General features: G+C 35.4%; 1 protein-coding gene and 1 non-coding gene across 2 annotated transcripts; one reads left to right on the top strand and one right to left on the bottom strand.

Annotated features, from left to right (window-relative positions):
* Positions 1 to 10,052: 10,052 nt before the first annotated feature.
* On the top strand, positions 10,053 to 18,958 carry LOC147485985 (O-fucosyltransferase 37-like). Its single transcript, XM_086573618.1, has 8 exons — positions 10,053 to 10,142; positions 11,051 to 11,706; positions 11,810 to 11,978; positions 12,179 to 12,268; positions 12,376 to 12,659; positions 12,977 to 13,235; positions 13,331 to 13,538; positions 18,915 to 18,958. The coding sequence occupies exons 1-8, from the start codon at positions 10,053 to 10,055 to the stop codon at positions 18,956 to 18,958; spliced, it is 1,800 nt and encodes a 599-aa protein (XP_086429744.1).
* LOC147485986 (small nucleolar RNA R71) lies at positions 18,137 to 18,244 on the bottom strand. The gene has a single exon (XR_015203351.1). It is a non-coding gene; the product is annotated as a small nucleolar RNA R71 (small nucleolar RNA).
* Positions 18,959 to 26,066: the final 7,108 nt, after the last annotated feature.

Genomic DNA, 26,066 nt, shown 5'->3' with positions numbered 1-26,066 from the left:
CTTCTTCCTCTCCTTCAAAGTAAATCCAGATGAAGCTAATATGGATATCAAATAACGGTTGCATTGGTACCCAAAAAAATTGAAAATTGTCTTCTTTTTTGTAGTGTGCCGTAAAAAAAATTCTAACACTTTTATGCCGAGAGCAAATGGTTTCTTGCGTAGTTCTGCTTGTGTTCCAAGATAAATAAGTGCGTTCTATTGGAGGTCATCAGAAATTCCTTTGATTTACTCTTGTTGTATGGCAAAAAGTGATGCAAGACAGTAATGTTATTGCTAATTAAGATTAGTATTAGTTTTAGCAACTATGGTTATAGTTCTAAGTTTTTTTAAAAAAAAAAAGATTATGGGGTTAAGGCAGACCCCCACCTGTATATAGAACCAAAGACATAAAGCTTACAAGATCCCCAAAGAGTATGATCTTTAAAGGGGTACATCTCCTCCCACTACACCAGAATTGCTGAAAAACGACACTAGTTTAGGACTGTCATGACCGTCCTTAATTTAGGACTGCAAAAACCGTCGCATATGGCATAAGTTCGTCGTATACTGACCTAACCTAAAATAACCTAAAATAGGGGACAGATTTTGGTGTAGTAAATACACGACGGTAAAGGTAGTTCTGGAACTCGTCGCTCAGGTGGTGGGCTAGATTTTCATTCTCGTTCTCACTGCCTTTCACTATTGCGCTCATTTTTTTCCATTCTCGCGCTCATTTTTTTCACTAACACAGCCCCAGAGATCGACACTAGTGGAAAGTGAGAGAGAAACACTAAAAAAAACAAAGGTGGCTTCAAACAAGCAGGTTGAGCTTACGCAAGGAACACAAGGAGCACAAAGTAGAGCTAGTGAATTGAAATTGTGGCTCTCTCTCTCTTCAAAACATAAAATTTAATTAGTTAATGATTTTAAAGCTTCAAGTTTGTGTATTTTTCGCCTGATTTTTTGTTTGTTAAATTGATGTATTGTTCACTAAACTGAAATGGGTAAATCTTGGATCAAGTCAAAGTTCCTTCTCCAAATTGAGGTAAAGTTCTTTCCTTTTTTCATTCTTTTTCATTTCTTATTGGATTGCAAACAGGGGAAGAAAAGAGGATTGCAAGCGGTTTTCAGATCTCGGTTACAAAGAGAAAGCTGGAGGATGAGAAAAGGGTAAGAACTATCTAGTCGATTGCCTTCACATCGACCAATTGAACCAGGTTAGTTTTTCTTATATTTATCTTCTTCAAATTCGAAGCATGGCTAGTGATTTATGGTAGTTTGAAAGCTCGGACACTGTGATTTTCTGATTGTGTAGAATCCTAGCCAAAGCCTTAGGCTTCAAGCTTCTAGCTTTGGAAGTTACTGATGCTTCTCCTTTACTCAATCACTCACTGAAATTTTTTGGGGATTTCTGAACGAGTTTGGTTTGCAGGTAATTCTTTTTACCCATTTTGCCTTTGATTGGTTTTGATGCTTTTGGATACTCGACTTTTCGCCTCTTTTATTATATTTGCTAAAATGGTATATTGCTGTGAAATCCATTGGGAATTCTATGTTTCACAAGTTCCTAAACTTTGTTGAAGGGTTTGATTTTTCTTTTTTTTTATCGGGTTTTCTTTATTTTTTGGGGTACTGGTGCTGCACTCCCAATGGGTTAACGGCGTAATGACGTATCTGCGGTGTGCCTGTGTCTATTTGCACTCCCAATGCTTTTGTTTATTTCAAATTATTGTGTATATCTTGGCGGTGATCAATTTTAGCATGATGGTTAACATTAGCAATAGTATTTCCCTCCCCTTGTTTGATGTTGGTATTCTTCTCGATTTTGCAATTAGCATTATATTGGTGGTAGTAGTTAATCGTAGTAGTGTCCTTTGGTAGCCACAGTTCTCACATCTTGAAAGTTGCTTTCGAGCCACTATGTGCTTAACAAATCCTTAACAGGTTGCTTCACTTTAATTACATTCAATATAAGCGGTCAATCTCATCGTGTGTGTGAGCATCTTGAACCAAGCAATATGCTCCAAGTGATGAAGTACCATCATAAATTCTTTTATTACCTCTCACGAAGACTACGGGGAGGATAAGAAGATAATAAAAATAAAGGGGTATTTGTTTTCCTCTTTCATTTTCCTACTTTTTATTTTTCCTTGGACTGAATTTAATGGGTATGAATTGTTTTCACTTAGTTTTGTTCTAAAGTAGATTACCTTAAATAATGAAAGCATGTTACATTGATGATTGATCTATTAATTCCGTTATTTTGACTTATTCTTGTTTTTTTTTTCTATGCACTCACTTGTGCCCATCATAGTAATATCTTGTGAGCATGGTTACCTATACTTGATGTAGCTTCACTATAATGCGTTGGAAATGGAAGAGGTTGTATTGGAATGTGGAGGGAATGGTCGGTAGACAAGACAAGAGACATTAACACTTTTTGAAATTAGGCCTAGAGTTAAGTGCACTCATATTCCTTGATTTTATTTTGATATGATTCCTCGTTAATCTAGAAAATTAGATTTGATTGTTCTTGTTTGTTAGCTACACTAAGTTCTAATCTGCTTAGGCATTTGCATAAGCCGTATGTTCTCTATCAATTTTTGGATACATGGTATTAATTTAACCAACTCTAGTTCATCTGCAAAACTGAGTAGCTAGTTTACTCTGCGTGTTTTTACCAATCCTGTTCTTAATTCTTATCACGCAGTTTGGGAGGAAAGTTTTATGTTCTAGTGCTCAGCAAGACATAGATTTACTTAAGTCATCAATAGGCCATAAGGGTCCATGGTTCTCGCTATTGGTTTTTGCGTTTGGGTTTTATGTTGTTGCTGATTTTTTGGTTGATTTGCAAGTTCTTGGAAAGCTTTAAATTTTCTGTCGGATCTCATTTTCATCTCTTAATCGAACAAAACATGTTCCAAAGTGGTTCATTGGAGGAGCGAAGCGCTAAAGTAGAACTGAAGATCGACTTTAAATGATGCTTCATCGTCCTCCATCCTTTTAGGATTATACTTTTTTTTTTTTATCTCTTTTTAATTTGGGGTTAATGTTGAGTTTCATTCAGTTGGTGGTTCTTTGCCTAAGATTTAGGTGTCTAAGTGTCTTTTTAGGGTTCATTACCTATTGTTTCCCAATTCTTAATTCATTAAAATGTTAAGGTTTATACAAATCGATTATAGTTATTTGGAGGTGCTCAAATTTGTTTGGTAATGAAAGTTTAAAAGCAACTGTTATTTTCTTAGTGGTCACTAATTACATAGGTCAGCATTTTCAAGACTTGGGCATTCCCGAATGTGCCAAAGATCAGATCTTTGGTCTTATTAACATATGGTTGCTGTGGAGTTTTTCAGGTTTTATTGCTTGAAGTACCAAGAAAAACTTTAAGTTTAGATTTACAACTTCTGCCTTCAATAATCTATAATAAGGCAAGTAGTTACAATCTTCCATTGAGTTTTAGTCTTTGCGATTTTTGGTGTCGGGTTTTATATACAAGACTTGTCTTTATGATCTGCTCAAAACGGACTTGCCGGTCCGACTTTCGATTTATATTTTTTCTTAGTTAGAGTGGGTTTTGGGATATAGTGACCTAGGATGAAAAGTTAGTTCATTCAGTCAGTTTGCGCTATATCTGTTTTTAGCTTGTTGTGTGTGAGTGCGACAAGTGTCGGTTACATAGCGTGCCAAAGTAACTATATATATGCTATCTATTCTTATTGCGTGAAACTAGTGAGTATTTAGTATTTTGTTTATGTTCACTATGTGTATGATTTATTTTTATCTTATGATGCTTTTCTATTCGTCATAACATATATGTGTAGGAAGATGAATTGATAATATAGTATGTTAGTTTTTCTTGGTTTAGTTTTTCTGGGGTCGGTTCAGAAGAGTCCTGAAAAATCATGCTTAGGAATGAGGTCTCGGGCTTGAATAAGATTTTTAGATCTGCAAGTTTTCTTTCCAACACAGTTGGATTCACCTCGTTCAATATCTACAGATGAAGTTAAAGATTTGTTTTAATCTGAGAGAGGTCCGTCGGAGGATTTTATGACCAAGTTCTGTGTTTGGTCGCGTTCTGTGAATTTTCTATTAAGAACCTGCTTTCATGGTCTAAACATTAGTTGTAGGTAATTTAATTATGTTCCAAACCCAATTTACCTTGTACTAATCCAAGTTATAAAAAGGTTTACGATAGTTTTAGTGAAGAAAGGTCAATTAGGATTTTTTTCACGATAACCTTCGGTTTACAATCGAGTCAAGTGAATTTCGAGTGGGAATTAGGTTTTTGGGTATGAACAAACATTGTAGAAATTAGAGTGCAGTTTCTGCAGTCCTTTACTTAGTGAAACTTGTTGCCCTTTCCCCTTCCATAACATAAGCGGATCAATCTATTCGGCTCTTCACCCAAGCGCCGTCCCTCTCTCTCCTTATCGGTCGTTCGTTCCTTCTCCTCTTGCTCAACTGTCCGCCAAGTAAAGGACTGCAGAAGATCATGGAGATCCACAAGATACCTGCCAACCCAACAATAAACCCTTTTTATTTAAGTTAAAATTTGGTGAAACACTATTTCTTTAATGGTGAAGTCAAGCCCCTAAGCATGGGTTTTGGATGGTACTTCTTCCAATTAGAGCGGCTGCTCAAAACCCTTGAATACCCGCCATGATATCCTTCGACCTAGAGACCTCGACTTAAGCCTACCACCTATCAACGCCTTGAAACTTCGAGTTGAACTAAATGACCTATAAGTGCAAAGGGTAAGACTATTTTGAGATATTAACCGGAGGATCTTTGCCATTGCCTTTGGATAGAACCTTTAGGACTTATGGCATTGGGCAAAGTAGGCTCCATCGGATACAACTTTTTGATACCATTGTGCGCGGTAGAAACAAAAGCCTTTTACGGGCCAAGGAGTCATTTTTTCTGTTTTTCTTTCTTACCAATTAGAAGGAAGAAAAGATGGAGCCGCTCTCATTCAAGACCTTTGGAAATGCTTCTCAAGCTTAGTAGCTATTTGGAAAAAACAGGAAGAAAATTCTCTATGATGGTCGAAGCGGCAAGTTTCTCCTTCGTATCTGAGGTTAGAAAGTCGGTGCATAAAAGTGGACACCACTATGGACAACTCGGGATCTTGCTACCCTTCATGCTTTGGACTTGAATAAAACTTCGGAAGATCCCCTAAGATCATAGAGTGCTTGGAATGCTCCACTTGCAGGAGTAATCAAAGCCAATGTACTGAGATGGATCCTCTCATGGAAATCCGGGGAACTCGAGGTTGGGGGGCAGTCTTTAGGAAGAGTGATGAGGATGTTGTTGGTGTATACATAGGAGGTATTGGTGTAGATACTTGCTATGTTGCGGAATCTCAAGCAATTGCTCATAGTATAGCTAAAGCAATTGAGATGTCTTGGTCCTGCAAATGTTGATGGAAGTTCGCTTCTAAGTGAAGTCGGATAAAGTTAAGTTGTTAATATGTTTTGTTCCAGTATGAACAACAACAAATAAGTTCGAGGACTGGCTTATTTTTAGTTTGTCATTCCACCCCATGTAAGCCCTCCACTCACATGACTTGATCTGTCAACAAACCTCTCCGGCCAAGAGTGCGATAGTATACAAATTGTTATCTATTTAATAGGAAATCGTGTGTGAGTGATTCAATAGGCTAGTGTCTTTAATCATTTAATTCATGGTTATCCTTCTCTGTAGAATTTCATTTTATAGCATTTAAGTTCATGAAGTCTTTTAGATCTATATATGTGTCTTCTATCCCGAAATTTTAAAGATTAGAGATTATACAAGGCATGCATGAATGTTGGTCTAATTATTTTAACATTTGCTACAATTCGTTGATCTTTAAACTATACTAATATATATAATGTGTTCATATAATTAAGTCTAAGTGATACAACGGCAAATATGATTTTGTTTCTTGTTTCATTTCATTTAGGGGTCTCACCTGTTCACATCCTATTGTGGTGTCATGTAGGTTACCTAATAAAAATTATGTGGGATAATGCTTCTTCTACTTAATAAGAAGAATGGGAGGGTGGAGATTTGGTTGAGGCATTACCACTCTACATTGCTACCCCAGGTAAGGATCGGATTTGTGGATTGAATCCATTTGTGTGACACTAGTACACATTCTTGTTTTTTACATTCTTGTTTGCCTCTGCTTGGGCTACTCGTTCAGTCTCTAGAAGACTCTCAAGGTTGCTTGTTCTACTTTCTAAAAGTCATGAAAGGATAGGCGACTCACCAAAAAAAAATGAAAGGTGATGAAGATAGGAATTTTGAAGTACACTTTTTTTTCATTGTGAGGGTTCTTCATCTCGTGTCATTTTTTTTTTTTGCAGGCATATTTAAGGCTTCATTGCCTTCATCAATTTTTTCCCAATTTGTTCACTCTTCTTTTTTTTCTCGAAGGTGAAGGTGAGGTGATGATACTTGACATGACATTAATTACCATGGGACATTGTCGTCTTCACCAAGCATACCATCTGTTGTGTATATATTGGGGAATTAATTATTTATCTCTTGGGTATTCATTAATTTCTTTCAAAATTTCTGTTTTAGGATTTTGCAAGAGGATTCCAAACTTTGGGGTTTGTTTCGGGACTACAAGGTGAAATTTCTCCATATTCAAGTTAGTCTTCTTTGTTCTTGAGCTTGATATACACAAAAGGAAGCATTTTAGTTTGATTTTTTGCAATCCTTTGATCCCCATGTTATTAGATATCCCCTCTATTTATAAGTATGAGTACCTTGTTAGAGAACAACTCAAGGTTCTTTCCTCACCACCTGTGATTTCTATTGTGCTTTTAGGTTTTTAGGAAGAGTATGATTAGTTAGACTTGCTTATTTAATTTGTGTAGCTTGCAATGCTTCATTCATGTAACTTTAGTATCTAGAGTTCCAAACGGTAAGTTCTTTTTCTGTTCTACAAAAGGCAAAAGGCGACTTATAAACTGCTTTTCATTCTACTTTTCCTCAGCAGGCTCATAGTTCCTACTTGCATGGGTCATAAAGGTTATACTTTCACAAAGCTAACTGCACCAGCAGGTAATATTCTCTCTGAATTAGTTCCAATAGTGCCTTTTATTCTGTTTTTACTTGTTTTTTTATGAATGCAAGAGGACAGTACCTAAGCCTAGACAAGAACTTACCTTTTTTTTTGATAAAAAAACAAAGACTAATCTGATTTCACAATTTCTTTAGTAACATTGTTGGTACACAATTCCTTGGGCCACTTCGGTGTATTATTTCTCAGTGTACTCATTGGTTTCTTGTTGTAGTTGTAATGCTTACAGAACGCATGGTATTTTCATGAGTGGACATGATTATTGGTGGCTAAGTACCATGTCACTTGGAATTCGGATGAATTTTATGGTGTGTTTCCGTATTCTTTTTTATCCATTACTAAAACGAGTGCCCGAAAGTACATCATACATGGGGGGTGTACTTTAAAGGATGCTTATAACTCCACACTAAACCCGTTCTTTATTTTTTTTCACTTGCATATGTTGTCAATGATTCCTTGTGAAGCTAGACTTCCTTAAAGTGTAGATACTTGATTATCCTTTGTAGAAATGTTGGACAATTAAGGTGGTATGGTGGGGCCTGTTTTGACTTGGTATTCTTTTTTATGCAAACAGATGTTTCAACTAATGATGCTTAGAGTTTATGTCGATAATAATATGATTGCATCTCGTGTTTTTGCGGGTGCTTGAGAGAGACCACAAGGAATCATCGGACTCACTTTGATGCAAAGTATAGCATACTATGTACATTGTTAAAAAAAACTTGATGTTAAACTTATAAAGCTCAAAAACTTGTAAACTTTGGAAAATATTAATATATTATTTATCAATTTTTTTTATGCAATATTTTAGTATGTTACCATTTATGTCGTTCAAATGGTGATCATGTGTGAATTCATTTGAGTATTCGGGAAAAACTAGATTCTAAGGAAAAAAAAAATTATTTCAATAAAATAACTACAAAAAGGGACCGGGGAAAGGTGTCCGGACTCCATAATTGATTTTCCCAAATTGCCATACGGAAAAGAATGTCTTAAAGCTAAAACTAAGAAACAATTTCTTGCCACGCAATTTAGGGTCTCAAGTTTGAAAATTAGTCACGCCAAAATTAAAAAGTGATTTCTGACGGTTGTTAAAAGTCGCAACATAGGCGGCGGCAATAACAGTCTTTACCCGTCGTCTTTCTAATTCCGTTAAGGCGTCGGAGAACCGTCGTTAATATTAACGACAGGGCAATTTGCGACGATCTGTGAGACAACATATTCCGTCGTAAATCCCAATTTAGGACGGCTTTAACCGTCGTTTTCGGCCATTTCTGGTGTAGTGTCCCTAAGAGAACTACAAATCCCAAAGATTAAGGCTATAAGCCATACAATCCTGAAACACTCGTGAACATAACCCACTAGGGTGCACATAAGAATAACAACACAAACATCTATCTACCACCAAACAGAAGTTTGTCCCTTAAGACCGGATGATCTTTCCTTAGATGTTTCTGTGCATTCTCAAAATCATAGAAAAAAGTCCCACATTCACAACAAGCATATGTTAAACCAAGAGTGTCATCCTAAATCTCCTTAATGTATCCATCAAGGTTTTTCCCTTTGTATTTTCCCTTGGATGCTTGCTTCATCATAGCTAGAGTGGGACTAATTTCACCAGGTAAGCGCCCCCTAACCGAATTCGGAGAGGGTTGTTTAGTTACCGTAGTCATTTCCTCGACTGGAGCTGCAGAATAAATTGTTGTTGTGTTGTTGTTGCTACAAGACTTGCCTCTAGTAATTGGTGGAAAAATATGAGACTGTTTCCACCCACTAGCTCTCTTAGCCTTTGCATTCTTTTTGCTCAATACCGGAGTGAATTCTCTTTGCTCCTCTTCTCTAGTAGCCTCCAATCTTGAGCAAGGAGGATCAATAGTGGAAGTTATCAAGTTGCTGGGTTCCTCAACAAGAGATGGTTGAATAGTACCATCTTGGTCTTCAATATGAGGGACACCATGAGCACCAATATCAAGGTTCACATCCCTTTGGAGAAGAGGTTCATCACTATGAACCACCAACCCAAGAGCGTCTTGTTCCATAAGTACCGCATTTTCAGTCACTTCAGTGCCCTTTTCAGCTTGTATTTCTACGGCTTGCTGGTTATCAACCACTATGACAGGATTTTCTTCCTCACCATCTTGTAGTGGGTTACCTTCGGCACTTCTCACACAGCTAGATTGACCTTGCTACATGTTCTTCTTAGGTGTCCATCTCTGCTGTGGTTTCTTTTTTGTCTTGATTAGTGGGGCTTGTTTAGTGGGTTGTACATCCTTGTTCCTCGAGCATTTTGCATCAGTATGACCAAATGTATTATAGTGCTCGAAAACTAATGGAATCCAATCATAGTCTAAGCTAATATCAACATTATTTCCATTCCCCATATTGACCGTAATCGACGTGGGGAATTTAAAGTAAATATTGACGACAACACAAAAACGAGCATAGTTTAACCTTACCATATTTGCTATAGCATCATCTGTGCAAATGGGTTCCCCAATTATACTTGAGATAAATCCAATACCATTGTCAGTCCACAACTATTTTGGGATGTCAACCTTAACCCAAATTGGACGGAGTTGACTGTTTTTCTGTGTAGTTCAATGGACTCCGACCACGGTCTTACAACAAAAATTATACCAGCTAAGAATAGAGGACCATGTTCAATAACGAACTAACGATCTTCATCATTGTTGAACTTGAAGTAAAATAGTTCTCTATCAACAAGCATATCAAAGCTACCCTTTAATTTCCATATTCCTTCCAAATACTAACCCCTTCTTCCACTATTTCAGGAGGAACTTCAGCTATGCCATTAGTAAACTTAGGGAATACCTTCTTTAGGTTAGGTTGAAGCTTAGAATTCTTGCTAGTGTTGAATAGAGAGCTCCACGACCTAAAACCAGAAGAGTTGGGGTTTGCAGGTTGTGTAGCTGCTCGATCTGCCACCACTACCTCAGAATTGAGGATAGTTGGTGGATCTATGCTCCCCACCTCAACCATGTTACTTCTGTTAGCAAGTCAACGGTTGGCTCCTTCTGGAGGGCATCGGTCAAAGTTGCCAATAAATGCAATCTTTCCTCCAAGATCTGTTTTCAAACTAAAAATAGATAAAAGAGAAGAAAAAGACCAGAATACCTTCTTCACCACTTTGCTTGTTTTCCTACTTTTCTCTTTTCCCAGTTCTCTTTATTTGCTAGTAGTAAACTCTCCTAGTATACCAAAAACACAAACCATAACTCAAATTTCTAGTTATTTCTACTTTATTTCTAAGTTAACTATTAGTTCTTTTTAGTATTGTTTCTATTTTCAAATTAGTAATAAAGTAGTCTATATAAGGGAATGTAGTCTAAACAATTCATTCAATAATCAATATCAAATTTAACAAGTCTTTTACATACATATTTATTTTTAATTCGCTACTACTTCGTAAAAAAAAGATACATAAAATGGGAGTATGCCAACAGGCATGGTCTCGAAATTCAGTTGTGATTAAATTCTTTTGTTAATCTTATCTTAGAGCTTGAGGTATCACAAACTCATTATTTCGGAACAGATTTGGGTTGGATGAAATTTTCAAAAGAACAGTTCCATTTCTACATGTTTTAACTGATTCAGTTTTTTTTTTAAACGGCCAACAGATTCAGTTAGTTCGGTTTTAACTGTCAACTGATTCAGTTGTCTTATTTCTGTTTGAACAGTCAACCGATTCAGTTATTTCCGTTGTCACTGATTCCCTCTTCCGAAATGATTAAATGTCACTTCTATCCCTGAGAAAATGAGCGAGCACAGGCACTTAACCTGGGGGTATTTTGATCAAGACGAAGGGTGTTTCCGGGAACATAAATTTCGGTTGTTAGTTTAGTTATAACTTATATGCTTTTGTGAAACAAGCTTCTTGCAAAACGAAACAGAGAAGTTTAGAAACCATTTTTTTATCATCATTAGTTGAAGAAGAACACAAATCCATTTTAATGGCGAGATAAAAAAAACATCAAGAACGCATTCATCACTATAACCCCATCTCGTTTCTCACATTTTTTCTCAATGTTTCCACCATATTCATCACTTCATTACTCACCAACAAGAAAGAGTAGTCCAAGAACTCAAAAACTCTGTTCATCACCAAACCTTCCACTTTTCTTTCTCCTTCTTCTCATTCTCTTTGCTTTCTTTAGTGTTTCTAAAGTTGGATTGATACCCAGTTCTCAAAACTCAATACAATGTTCTTCTTTGAAATCTTCATCATCATTTTCTACTCCATCTTTCTCATCTTCAAGTTTTTCTCCTATGTTCTTAGCTTCACTTTCTTCTTCACTCGCGTTAGTTGATGAAGAAGTTCCAAGGTTGTCAAAGAGTGTAATGGTTCCATTACCAGTTCATGGAATGCCCAGAAATATAACTGAAGAAGAGAAAGAGTTTTGGAAACAGCCTGATAATGGTGGTTATAGGCCTTGTTTGGAGTTTGGTATTGAATACAGAAGAGCGTCAGCGAAGATATCTAAAGAAAAGAGGAGGTTCTTGGTTGTTGTAGCTTCAGGTGGATTAAATCAGCAGAGGAATCAGATTGTTGATGCTGTAGTTATCGCAAGAATTCTTGAAGCTGCATTGGTTATTCCTGTTTTGAAAGTTAATTTCATTTGGGGAGATGAAAGGTATGAAGAACAAAGATTTTCCATTAGGAAGTTATAACCCTGGATTATGGACTTGAAATCCTGTTTGTACTAAAAGTTTGTGAATTTGTTGTTTGGCTAACAGTGAATTTTCGGATATTTTTGATGCTGAACATTTTAAAAGAACCTTACAAGCTGATGTACGGATTGTATCGTCTCTTCCTTCAACGCATTTGGTTCCAAGGCAGTCTATTGAAGGAAAAATTCCTCATGATGTTACTCCTCAGTGGATTCACACTAAATTCTTCAAACAAGTATGACAGAAAAATTTGAGACTGTTCTTAACATTTTATTTGTCCACGATCTTCCTATTCTTAATTTGGTATTCTGTTAGAGTCTAAAAGCTAGTGATTATGCATGTGTTGATCATAGGACTTGAGTTGTCTATTTGTAGGTGACCTTAAGAAAAAAAATATATTTGCCTAATATTTGCTGGGGTTTTGACATGTTGTAGCTCAATGAAGAAGGGGTTCTTGTGTTGAAAGGGTTAGATTCTAAGCTCTCGAAGAATCTCCCTTCAGACCTTCAGAAACTTCGCTGTAAGGTGAGGATGGTTGTTGTCGCTATCTAACTATACTTCAGTATCTTTGACCTTATAATTACAGAGTTCAATCATGGTTTGTGTTTTCAACACTTGTGTTACTGCTACAGGTTGCATTTCATGCTCTGATATTTTCTGTTCCGATTCGTGAGATTGGAGCTAAGCTAGCAAGGAGAATGTGGATTGAAGGACCATACATTGGTCTACATCTTCGGCTAGAGAAAGATGTTTGGCTTAGAACTGGATGTCGGACAGGTCTAGGCCCAAAATTTGATTCTGTTATTGCTGAGGAACGGGAGTCTAATCCAGAATTTCTCACTGGAAGATTGAATATGACTTATGATCAGCGGAGACTGGCTGGACTATGCCCTCTTAATGCACAGGAAGTTGCAAGGTATAAGCAGAGAGTTCTAATTCAACTCTCTCTCTCTCTCTCTCAATATATATATATAGCATATGTAAGTCCTAAAACATACTGCATTATGGTTCCTGAAGATCATATGTAAGTCCTGAAGATCATAGCCTGGTGTCATACATAAGGAACGGATCTAAATTTGTTCCTCCTAACCAATTTCATAACTAGGCTAGTGAGATTTTTAACATGCAACTTTCCCCTATTTGTTGTTCAGAGACTAGGTCACTATGTCATATATCTTCCCTTTCAATACAATTCAGTTTCTTGAAAACCTCTAATACAAATTGTGCCTGCAGGCTCCTGAAAGCATTAGGTGCTCCAAGGAGTGCTCGACTGTTTGCTGCTGGGGGTGAGCCATTGGGAGGCAGTGAAGCTCTGCAACCTCTCAAGGAGGAGTTTCCAGACTTGGTGACGAAGGAGATATTGGCAAAGGAAGGAGAGTTGGCTCCATATGTCAACAGGTCATCAGCTCTGGCTGCAATAGACTACATCATATCATTGAGCAGCGACGTCTTCATGCCATCCCATGGTGGAAACATGGGTCGTGCGATGCAGGTAGAACTTTCCACTGTGCTTGCTTATGAAACAAGTCTATGCAGCCAAATTAATTCATTATTTCGAACTTAATGAATATTGGATTTCTTTCCCAGGGTCACCGTGCTTACATTGGGCACAGGAAATACATAAAGCCCAACAAGCGAGCAATGCTCCCCTTCTTTGAGGATCCCTCAATATCGGAATCTGAGTTTGAGAAAGTCATGAGGCGTCTGCACAAGGACTCACTTGCGCCGCCAGAGTTGAGGGATAACAAGAGAGGTCGAGATGTAATTGCGTATCCAGTACCAGAGTGCATGTGTAATTGCTGAACCAGCCAGCCTTGAAAATGTTGATACATATTATGTGCCATTTTGTATGGTTCAGATGAAGGGAATGCTTACTGGCGTTGATTTTGCATAATTAGGCCGTCTCGTCAGAGTATATTATATTCTTTTTCCTTACACCATGGCTTCAGGTAACATTGTAGATTGTACACTGGGTCAATCACTGATGTACTTATTTCTGTGTAATCAGAATGTTATTGATGAACATAATCAGATGTACTCATTTGATTGTAATCAAAATATTGAGACATGGTAAAAGGACAGAAGTTCTTCTTCATTCTGGCAGTGCAAGTGTGGAACCAACCCCCCCTCCCAAAAAACACACACACTCAAAACAACAACAAGAACAGTTTGTGGAAATCACTTATGATAAGGTACAATAGACCCCTTTTGTTCATTATTAGAGAAGCCAAGGAACATAGCTAGAAATCATAAAACGGCAAAAATAATACCCAAAACAAAAACTGTTGTGAATAGTACAATGCGGAAACAACGTTATCCACAACAAATAGATCAATCATACACATGGATCGATCATTTTCACTAGACAAAACTTTAACACCCTCCAAACAATATCCCAACACTTCTCAATATCAAATAACAAGCATATAAAGTAAAACAATTAATGTAAAGGAGAACAAACCAAAAGACAAATATATATCGTGGTTCGGTAATTTGCCTACGTCCACACTGCGAGTTCCAAGCTTTCCTTGATGTCAAGAGTAACGGATTACAAAATCTCTCAATTCACTCACAAATAATGAACACTCAACTCACAAAGAATTGCTCTCTTATAATCTCACTCTTTCTTGGTTTTGATTAGGTTAGGTTTTTACATAAAATACCTATATTTATATTGTTTCAAATAAAACTTCCGAAATAGTCATATCTTCCGAAATACTGATTGGAGCTTGTGTCGCCCTTGGCCAAGCAAAAGTTGAGCCAGGGTGATTTTTAAGGACACGGAGGTCGCTAAAAAGGCATGAGCACGCGGCTACTTTGTCCAGCATACTTAGATGAAAGCGCTTCCTTAAGACCAGAGAGAGAAAATGTCTTTTTTCTACATTCTCCACCTTGGTGAGATTTTAACACATAAAACTGAGCCGAACACATTGATAAGTGCTCAAAAGTAATGATTTATAACCCCAATTATGTGTATGTTAGTCTCCATTTTATATTTAAATATTCTAATATGATGCAATTTGAGTTTTTGCAGGTCAAAAAACCTAAATGTGAAATATGGAGGGAAAAGAAGGCAAACAAGTCAAAAAGGAGTCACTGGGAATTACAACTAAAGGCCTAGGGCAAAAACGTCATATTTGTCTATATAAGTGCCAAGCCTAATGGGATTCTAAAAGAGGATAATAAGTGAGTTAGAAAAGTCTTAAATCTGATCTCAAAGCCTTAATTTCGACTTCATAAAAAGAAAAGATCAACATGGAAAAGAAGTCAGAGTTTCACAAGAATTAGGAAACTGAAAGCTGTCAGAACCTGCAGCTTGGGAAATAGCCTGGAAAACAAAGTGGGCCACGTCCAACTTTGGTCCAACCGAATTCAACTCTGTAAGGATTTCTTCTAGAAAGATTATAGAGAGTTTGACATCAAATAAACAAAGGATTCAGATCTCTATCCAGACGAGCATGTAAGCCAATATATAAGGCACAAAAACCTCAGTTTACATCATCTAGGAAATTTAGTGTTTGCATCTTAGATCTAGAATTAAGAGAGAAGAAAGTTCAGACCTTTTCACCATTAATAGCTATAAAGATTATTCCTTTTTATATTGTTTTCATAGCATAGTATGAGGGGCTAATCTCCCTTATCTTGGGAGGGGAGATGAAGCCTTTTTCGTATGTTTTAGTTTAGTTCTTCTTCTATTATGTTTTAGTTTAAATCCCTCATTGAGTTTCTTCTTATTCGTCCATTGATCTAACACTCCTGTGGAGGTTAGGAGGTCTTAGGGTAATTCAAGATTGTGTAGAGCCAAATACCACAAACCCTAGATTCTTTTCTTATAGTTTTTAGTGTTCTAGTGTGATGATTGGATTCTTTATGGCACCTCAATTAGTTGTATGGTTAATGCCACATGTAGATTTTCCATGGCACCTAGAGTTGTATATTGAATGCCACTTAAAGCACAATTTGGTTAGATAGAAGATATCATTGGAGATTGAAAAAGTATTTGATGGAAAGATAGAAAGCACGTTGAAAGCCACATATTAACATCATGGTTATGAACATAAGGTTTGTAAGTATGGTGAGTTTCTATTAGTGATTTATATTAAGCATGATAGATAGATCTATTAGACTAATTCTATGATTTTAGTGGATTCATCTCTCCCAAGATATTCTTTCTCTTGATTCATATTCATATATTTAATTTAGTTTAGTTTATGCATAGTTTAAATCTCAAATCAAATCAACCATATATTAATTATTACTTAGCCACATCTTTTACTTGCATCCATTAGAGTAACTTAGATTATGAATTTCTATTATCATCACCTAGTTATTTAGAATAGGATTAATACCTTGCTAGCCACTATACTAATCAATATATATTAGGCTAAGTAAAATTTGTAAAAGATACGTAACACAAACAACGACACAAATAATAACGTGTTGCGTGCTTTTTCAATGGCGCTGCTGCTCGGTCTAAATTGATTAGGTGATATAATATTTAATTGAGATTACTTTAATTTAGGAATTCATATAGTATAAATTGCATATTTAGAATAATTAGATTAATTTAGCATAATTCAATTAGATTTGCATAGTAAAAAGTATTTTCATAAAGTTTAGTGTTTGTTTAACACAAAAAACAGTACAGAAAACGTATTTATAAATTTCAAAAAATTATGAAATTTTACAGAGTTGATCTGTACAGTATCGGTAATTTATTGAATTTTTTTTGAATTTTGAGTACTTGTCTTACCTGGGTAACTAACATCGTCTTTGTAGTAACCCGTTTTCAGTTTTCAGGACGCAAGCATCTGTAAAAACAGTTGAGCAGAGTTATTTTCACATTATCAAAAATTCTAAATTTTTTACAGGAGGAACCTCGATTTGTCAGGAGCTTCCAGTAAAAATTTGAGTATTGTTTGACCTGTTTTGACCACTTAACTAGTTTCTTGTTTTCAGTGTGTTTCTGCAGCTTTTCAAGACAAAGGTCTCTGGAAGAACAGTCGAGAAGAAGGATCTGTAAATCTCCAAATAATCCAAATTTTTTACAGAATCATTCTTAACACGTCAGGAGACTCCAGTAAAAATTTTGTTATTTTTAGTGCTCTTTTACTTATTTATTCAATCGATTGTTTACAGTGTGTGCAGAAAACTTCTCACTGGACTCTACAGGATTGAACAGTATAGAAGAGGGACTTACCGAGCTCCGATTGCTCTGAAATTTTACAGGCTACTTTCTGGACATATCAGGTAGCTGCTATAAAAATTTCAAAATTTTTGGACTTGTTTTGCTTGCTATAACAGTAAGTGCTTCTCTTCCACCGTGAATTCCCTGTTAGCGGTTTCATAATTAGCATTAATAGTTAGCATCATATAGTTTGATAATATAATTTAGTTAATTAAGTGCATATTAGATTATTTTATATAGCTTTATTCAGGGCCGGCTCAACCCAACTTGAGGCCTAAGGCGGGGACCCAAATGAGACTTTAAAAAACAATCAAAAAGTCTTGAACAATCTAAATGTGGCTTCTTCTATAAGAAGATTCTTATATAATTCTTACTATGAATGCCTAATTCATAGGATTCTTTGTAGATATACACAGAAGATGTTTACGAAAGTGATTCTAGAGGCCTATTTATCAGGAGAGTTTAGTTGAAAGATTGAAATTAAAGTCCATGTTTTCAGGGATTTAAGGCTTTTCGTGTGAATCAAACTCCTATTTTCTAGGAATTTTCTTTTTGATAATACCTAATTATACACATACCATACGAGGCCTTCGAGAGTGTGGCCTTAGGCGGTTGCCTATTTTTTAAGGAAACTGGCTTTATTATCTAGTGCATGAAAACTTGGTTTTGATTGATTCACCTAAATAAACGCTTAATCGGAAGAGCTAATTCTTGTAACAATCTTCCAATTCGGTTTTGGAAGAGACCACACCATCGAACTCAGGATCTGATTCTGAATCTGAAACACACACACCACTAGTAGACTTAGAAGATACACCAGAGAGAGTACCATTAGCCGTCATGGCTGATCAAAGAACTCTTAGCACCTTGTTTCAACCTATCACGGTTCAACCACCGAATTGCATAGTGATGCCCGACAATAACAATAACTATGAGATTAAGCCCACCATTCTTAATATGTTGTCAAGATATTATGGCAAAACAAATGAAGAACCGTATAATCATCTGAGTAAGTTCTTGAGCATATTAAATACTTTTAAAGCACCTCATCTTTCCCCTTAAGAGACTAGATTAAGGTTGTTCCCATTGACTTTTGAGGATACCGCACTACGTTGGTATAGATCCCTACCCTCTAATTCTATAACTACTTGGGAGCAACTATCACAAAAGTTTATGAAACAATATTACCCTTTACGTAAAACTGAAGCCATACAATTGGCTATTTCAACTTTTAAAGGAAAACCTAATGAAGAGTTTCATACAACATGGGATAGATTTAATGATTTACTTGTCCGCTGTCCACATCATGGTTTTGACATACTTAACATCGTACATTACTTTATAAAAGGTCTTTCACCTATGAACCGTCAGTTAATTAAATCAATGAATGGAGGAAGATTTATTAGTCTTACTCCTGATGAAGCATACACTTTTTTGCAAAACTTTTCTGAGAGTTCTAAGGATTGGGCCAATAGTAGTGACCATGAGAACATGGCACGGGTAGATGGGGGGATGAGTTTTAATAAACCAGGTATGTATGAGGTTAGAAACGATAGTGATCAAGAATTAAAAGCTACACTAGTTAGTTTAACCATAGGAATCGAAAACTTAAATAAGAAATTTGATTCATTCACTTTAAACCCTCCAAGTAATAATCAACCCCAACAAGCAATGAGTGTCAATCAATTTTGTGAAAATTGCCTTACTACAGATCATGACACCTCAGTTTGCTCTATGTATGTTGCTCAAGGTATTGATGATGTTTGTGCTTTTAATACATTCAAAACACAGGGTTATCAAAATAATTTTAATAACAACAACAATTATAACCCAGATCTTAGAAATAACTCAAACAATTCATGGAGACAAAAATGTCTCCACAGCAAAACCAATATGGTTTTCAGGGTAATCAAGGGAATAATAGGCAACAATACATGAATAATAAAGGCGCAGTAGCACCTTCTCCATAGTATTACCCACAACAACAACAACAACAACAACAACAACAAACAAACAAACATGAATAGAGAATTAGCTATTGATCCTATGGCTAATTACCAAACCCAACCCAACACCGCAGAGAAAAGCATGAAAGCTTTAGCCACCAAAACCGAGAATGAATTCAAAAGAATTGACCAAAAAATTGATATTATGGCTCAACAAATAACTCAACAGATAAGCCAACAATTCAATCAAATACTAGCTAGTCTAGCAGACAGACCCAAGGAAACTCTACCAAGTCAACTTGAACAAAACCCTAAAGGTAGAAATGTTTATCAAGTTGAAACCACCCCTTCATCCGCACCCACAGAGGCAGTTAACTCAATATCTACCCTTAGGTTAGGAAAGAAAGTAGATAACAAAGTTGACATACCTGATTCTGATGAAGTTGTTATAACAAAAGATAAGGAAAAGGCAGTTGAAACTAAAGAGCAGGTAACTGAAAAAATTCCACCCACACCATTCCCCTCTAGGTTAAAAGATAACAAAAAGGAAGCACAATATAAGGAGATCATGAATATTTTTAAACATCTACATATCAATATTCCTTTTCTAAGTGCAATTAAACAAATACCTTCATATGCAAAATTTATAAAAGACCTAGTAAAGAAGAAAACAAATATTCCTAAGGACGCTTTTATTGTACAAAGTTGTTCATCCTTTCTACAGAACAAAGCCGTAGTAAAACATAAGGACCCCGGTAGTCCTACAGTTACGTGTAGAATAAGAGAGGACTACATTGATAAAGCATTATTGGATTTAGGTGCTAGTGTGAATTTGTTACCTTACTCAGTTTATAAACAGCTAGGGTTAAAAGACTTGAAACCAACAAATGTTAGACTACAGTTAGCTGATAGATCTATTAAGATTCCACGAGGAGTAATAGAGGATGTGATTATCAAGGTCTCTAATTTTTATTACCCCATTGATTTTATAGTTCTTGACATTTTACCTACAAATGGAAACCAAATTCCTATCATCTTGGGTAGACCATTCTTAGCTACAGCAGAAGCTTTGATTAATTGTAGGAATGGGAACATGTCTATCACTTTCGGGAATATGAGAGTAGATGTAAACATATTTACACTATTTAGAAACCCTGACGATGATACGGAAAAGATGGATGATCTATGTGTAGTACACACAATAGCTAATAAATGTTTTAGAAACACTCACCACAAAGATCCATTTTTATCATGTGTATCACAATTAGGCAAAAATTATAACAAGGATAGTGTTATACACCAGACTAATGCATTGCTAGATGCAACCCATCCACTAGACACTGGTCAACCTCATGAAAAAATAGAAGACATTCGAGCATATTTATGTCAAGCTACTTTTAATCGTAGATGTATCAAAGATTTAATTAAGATGGCTCACCCTCTACTAAAATGTATAAGCCATGCATGGAAAAGAAGGAAGATAAAAAGAGCAAAAATTGGATTACAAACAAGTTTTAAGTCTAGGGAATCTAACTATAAAAGACCCACAAATTTATAAAATTACCTAAGCTAGTTAGGAAGGTAACCTTAAGTTTCCCCCCTCTGTGTCGGCTGGCGATATTAAATGTAGCCCTTATGGGAGGCAACCCAAGTAGTTTAAATAGATAGTAGCTCATGACAAGGAAATCGAACAAAAAATAATAATAAAATAAAATAGATGCATACCTAAACCCGTGCTGAAAATATAAAGCTAAAGAATTTGGTGAGTTGATGATTCTTTAGCTTTTTATATATCTAACTGTGAGTAGTTTTCTCTAAATCCAATTCAAACAATGATAGAGGATTAGGGAAGTCCTAATATAACCAGGATAACTAACCCAATTCATGCAAGGAAAAAGAGGGAGAGTGCGATAGATTTTGGAATTCGAGTTCAAATAGGAGTTAGAATTTGCCCAGCGTCAGGAAGCTGTAGCTTTACGATTAGGACTAGTAGAGATGTGGAGCACTTCTAAAACTTCCCCTATAAAGCTATATTTTGTAGCGTCTCCTGAATTCACTACTTCAACACTTTTTACATCTCTATATTCTCTATCTCATCACTACAAAAAATTCGGGAAGGAGCTTGAAGAATCAAGAGTACGGAGAATTAATCTATTTTTAGTGGTTATGGTATAGTATTAGGAAAAGGGTACGTAGAAGTTAATTTTATTTCCTACTCATGGGATTAGTTGTTTTTAATTTCTTAAAATGTCAATAGTTTTATGGAGTGAGTGATTAGTTTTTATGAATAAGAATTAAATTGATATGAGCTTTGAAGTGTATGCGTGATGCATATATATGTTAAGTTGTGCTTTAATAAGGTGGAATTCTTCTCTATTACGGACTAGTTCTTTATTCCTGACTAGTAAGTTAGAATCCGACTTTGTTTTGGATCCCAATCTTAATCAAAGTATAAATATAATCATTTTGGGCCTAAAAACTTTTAAAAAAAAAAAAAAAAAAAAAAAAAACCCCCAATCAACTAGGCTTTTATTATATAAAACAAAGAAGGCCCGATACTTTCTTTCACTCTTCACCTCCATCATCTTCCTCCAACCTCACTAAACAATATAACAACCCTCCTTCAACCAAAACCAGGAGCTATGGCTTCATCTTCTAGTCTACCCTAGATGTGGCACACTTCCTAATCGGCAAGTATTAACTTCGGTCAGTTCACACAATGTTTTAAAATTAAAAATCTGGAACTCTAGATTTCCAAATAGTGGTGTTGGACGTCCTATTCTCCTGATAAGCTATCACCCAATTTTAGAGTTCTAGAAGCTCTCGATTGCATTCAATAGAGATGGTTTCTATTTTTGTCACTGTTACAATGTGGAAGAGAGAAGAACAAGAAGGGTGATCAGGAGGTTTTGGTTATAAAGAAGGAATGGTAGATTGGTTAGGTTAATGGACTACGTTAAGACAGCATGGCTTTGAGTTCCTTAGCTCTATTTCGAGTAAATCACAATTGTTATCTACATGCCAGTTCCCTAGTGTGGTCTCAGTCAAACTTCATTACATGTGCAGGCGTGTAGTGACTTTATTCAATTATTCTGGTATCCTCGTTGGCCATTTTTATTGGAAGAGTTTAAGTGGATGAACTAGTTATTGTAAGTAGGGGTGATAAGAAGGTTTTGGGTATTTGGTTTAAGTTTGCGCTTGAAAAAGATTTAGGAGAAAGAAGGTTCTGAACTGATAGATTTTATATAGAGCAAGTGTTTAAATTTTCAGTCTCGTCCCTGTGGTTTTGTTGTGTCCTCTTACCCCCGTGTTAGACAGTAATGTTTGGCCCATACACATTAACCCAGCTCAAGGACAAGTTTGCAAATAGTTGCACATGGCAACTAAACGAAAGATTCATGCAGAACTCTGTTATGGAGAATCCTGTGATAACAATGCCATGAACGGATATTTTTTAAACAAAAATGCAAAAATCGCCGTTGGGATTGTTTCTTTTATTCTAAGGGGACAAATGTCACCAAGATATTGTTTGATGTTTTTATGATTGTCGAATCGATTATGAGAAGGCGAGTGGCCTGGGAAAATGGAGTTGTATTGGGATAATCAATCCGAGCTTATTATCTGATTTTCTGGTAGAGAAATTTGAACTCTCGCAGTTTCGCATTGTCTTAATAAATATTTTTGATCACTCGTGTACTTGATTGTCTAATATGGCTTTATTTATTTTATGACAGAGACAAATCTTGTATTCCGTGCAACAATGAAACTATTGATTTATTATTATTATTAATTATTATTATTATTATTATTCATTGTTTAATTTTTAATTTTTATTTTTCAGTCGTGTCATTTGTACATGTGACTCTTACATTCCACTCTAGCACCTTTTCTCTGTCTTTTTAAAGACGTATAACTCTACGGATTGAGCACATGACAAATATTTTGTCGTTGTAGTAATTATTGATCCATATAAATCATCACTCTTATTTGTTTTGTTAAGGATATAAATTCTACAGATTTTAGCTGATGTAATTTTGCATGCATTTAAGGTAATATCCTTCCTTCTCTGATTATTTCAATTATGGTAAGCTTTCAGTTATTTTATTTAGTCATTGAGGACAATGCCTAATTTAGTTAGGAATTAAAATTTTGCAATATTTTAATTACAATATTTGGAAAGTTTATAGGTGAATTATGGTGATTCTAGGTGAAAAGTATATTTTTATCATTTAAATTGGCTAAATGAAATTGGAAATTATAAGTCATGACTAGGATTAGTAAGACTTTTCGACTAAGTTTCTATTACTAGAAATAGATCTCACTGATAAAAGTTTTAATCTAAAGTAAGTTCATATAATACACCACTAGAGGAATTTCAAATGAAAAAGCAGCTTAAACTTCTACCAAACTAGAAGATTAGTACAGAGACTTGACCTGTGAGACTTGAGCCTTTCAATTTTAATTTCTTGGAGAGTCTTTACGTAAATCTGAGTCCAAGTTGACTCAACCATTTTTTTGTGCTTAAATTCGTTGTGTAGTCTCATTCATTCTTGATTTGGTCAATCACGAGGTGGCATCAACTGGGGAGATAGCCATTAGGTCTTGTAGTCTATTCAAAGCGGAATATCATACTCATAAGTCAAGTAGTGAACCAAACAACCTTTATCCCACCTAGTAGGATTATTATATTAACCACTTTTGAGCCTTATATATTAAACCTTTTATTCTTAAACCAATCATCTTAAACCCAACTCCAGATAAGGAGTATATCCCATATTATTAGCCTTATCCATATTTTTGAGGATTTCTAAAAAACTAAAGAGAAAGCTAGAACGAAGAAGATTTTTGAAGGAAATTTTACCAAAGTCAAATGAAGAAAATCATTCCTTTTGCTCAAAGAAAAAAATAAAGAAAAAATAAAGAGAAAATAAAGAGAAAAAGAAATATAAATAATTGAGCAAAAGTAGTGATAGAGTTCAAGTGTTGCAGTCTACAAGTGAAGAAAATTTCCAAGAAGGTCAAAAGCACAATGTCTTTAGTATATTCTCAGAAATTTTTGAATCCTTTTTACCCTTTTCTTGTTAACCTGTCCTAAGCCCTATTTTAATACCTAGACTTATCACTAAAGTATGATATGAAGTTTAGAATAAGTGAGAGGATGCTAAAGTGAAGGGCCCGACACTTCAAATGTGATTGACATTCTTTCCATGAGACTTTATTTATATATTTGCAAATTTCCATCTTTCTGACTAAATATGTGGGATGTTCTACTTTTTACTCATTTCCCTGCATATGGAAGTAAAATAGAAAACTTATCTGAGAGAGATTTCCTTGTGAGTGTATGAAATGGTGAGATTTGAAGTCAAAATACTAATCCAAAGGTGAGGTAGAAATTCCGTTGCTTGGAAAAGAGAAAGGAATCAAAATGGTTAAAAATGAATAAGCTCTAGTTAGGATGATTAGTCAGTCTTTTCTATCTGTATGAATAGAACCTTAGCCTAATGTTTTAGGATCATGGGTGTGATAAGTAATAACCTTTTGATTTAGACATTTTAACTGAAAAAGTTGTTTTCTCTAGATTTCACCATAGTTCATATGTAAAATTAATTTTGTGGGTATATCAACTGAAAACCCTCACGAGGCTATAACTCGTCCTTTAAGGGTAACTTAAGGGTTTAAGGCCTTATTGCATATGGTAAATGCAACCACGATGCTTGCAAAAGTGAGTTAGTTTATTTATTTAACTAGTATTGTTAGCTTTGAACACTTCTCTAGTATACCACATATTTGCTAAGAGACTAGCAAAATGCTAGTTGGGGATTGTTATAAGTGCTCAAAAGTAATGATTTATAACCCCAATTATGTATATGTTAGTCTCCATTTTATATTTAAATACTCTAATATGATGCAATTTGAGTTTTTGCAGGTCAAAGAACCTAAATGTGAAATATAGAGGGAAAAGAAGGCAAACAAGTCAAAAAGGAGTCACTGGGAATTACAACTAAAGGCCTAGGGCAAAAACGTCATATTTGTCTCTATAAGTGCCAAGCCTAATGGGACTCTAAAAGAGGATAATAAGTGAGTTATAAAAGTCTTAAATCTGATCTCAAAGCCTTAATTTCTACTTCATAAAAAGAGAAGATCAACATGGAAAAGAAGTCAGAGTTTCACAAGAATTAGGAAACTGAAAGCTGTTAGAAGCTGCAGCTTGGGAAATAGCCTGCAGAATAGAGTGGACCACGTCTAACTTTGGTCCAACCGAATTCAACTCTATAAGGATTTCTTCTAGAAAGATTATAGAGAGTTTGACATCAAATAAACAAAGGATTCAGATCTCTATCCAGATGAGCATGTAAGCCAATATATAAGGCACAAAAACCTCAGTTTACATCATCTAGAAAATTTAGTGTTTGTATCTTAGATCTAGAATTAAGAGAGAAGAAAGTTCAGACCTTTTCACCATTAATAGCTATAAAGATTATTCCTTTTCATATTGTGTTCATAGCATAGTATGAGGGGCTAATCTCCCTTCTCTTGGGAGGGGAGATGAAGCCTTTTTCGTATGTTTTAGTTTAGTTCTTCTTCTATCATGTTTTAGTTTAAATCCCTCACTGAGTTTCTTCTTATTCGTCCATTGATCTAACGCTCCTGTGGAGGCTAGGAGGTCTTAGGGTAATTCAAGATTGTGTAGAGCCAAATACCACAAACCCTAGATTCTTTTCTTATAGTTTTTAGTGTTCTAGTGTGATGATTGGATTCTTTATGGCACCTCAATTAGTTGTATGGTTAATGCCACATGTGAATTTTCCATGGCACCTAGAGTTGTATATTGAATGCCACTTAAAGCACAATTTGGTTAGATAGAAGATATCATTGAATATTGAAGAAGTATTTGATGGAAAGATAGAAAGCACGTTGAAAGCCACATATTATCATCATGGTTATGAGTATAAGGTTTGTAAATATGGTGAGTTTCTATTGGTGATTTATATTAATTAGCATGATAGATAGATCTATTAGACTAATTCTATGATTTTAGTGGATTCATCTCTCCCAAGATATTCTTTCTTTTGATTCATATTCATATATTTAATTTAGTTTAGTTTATTCATAGTTTAAATCTCAAATCAAATCAACCATATATTAATTATTACTTAGCAACATCTTTACTTGCATCCATTAGAGTAAC

Source organism: Coptis chinensis, chromosome 7 (assembly GCF_015680905.1).
Source record: "Coptis chinensis isolate HL-2020 chromosome 7, ASM1568090v1, whole genome shotgun sequence".
Lineage (NCBI taxonomy): Eukaryota > Viridiplantae > Streptophyta > Magnoliopsida > Ranunculales > Ranunculaceae > Coptis > Coptis chinensis.
Note: the sequence above shows the minus strand (reverse complement) of the source record. Positions and strands in the feature narration are given on the sequence as shown.

What these genes read in the sequence shown, in the direction of transcription:
- LOC147485985 (XM_086573618.1), top strand. Translation starts at nt 10,053, where the DNA reads ATGTTACTTCTGTTAGCAAGTCAACGGTTGGCTCCTTCTGGAGGGCAT. An exon ending in TTCATTTGGGGAGATGAAAG is followed by an intron (nt 11,707 to 11,809) that starts GTATGAAGAACA and finishes TTTGGCTAACAG; the next exon opens with TGAATTTTCGGATATTTTTG. An exon ending in AATGCACAGGAAGTTGCAAG is followed by an intron (nt 12,660 to 12,976) that starts GTATAAGCAGAG and finishes TTGTGCCTGCAG; the next exon opens with GCTCCTGAAAGCATTAGGTG.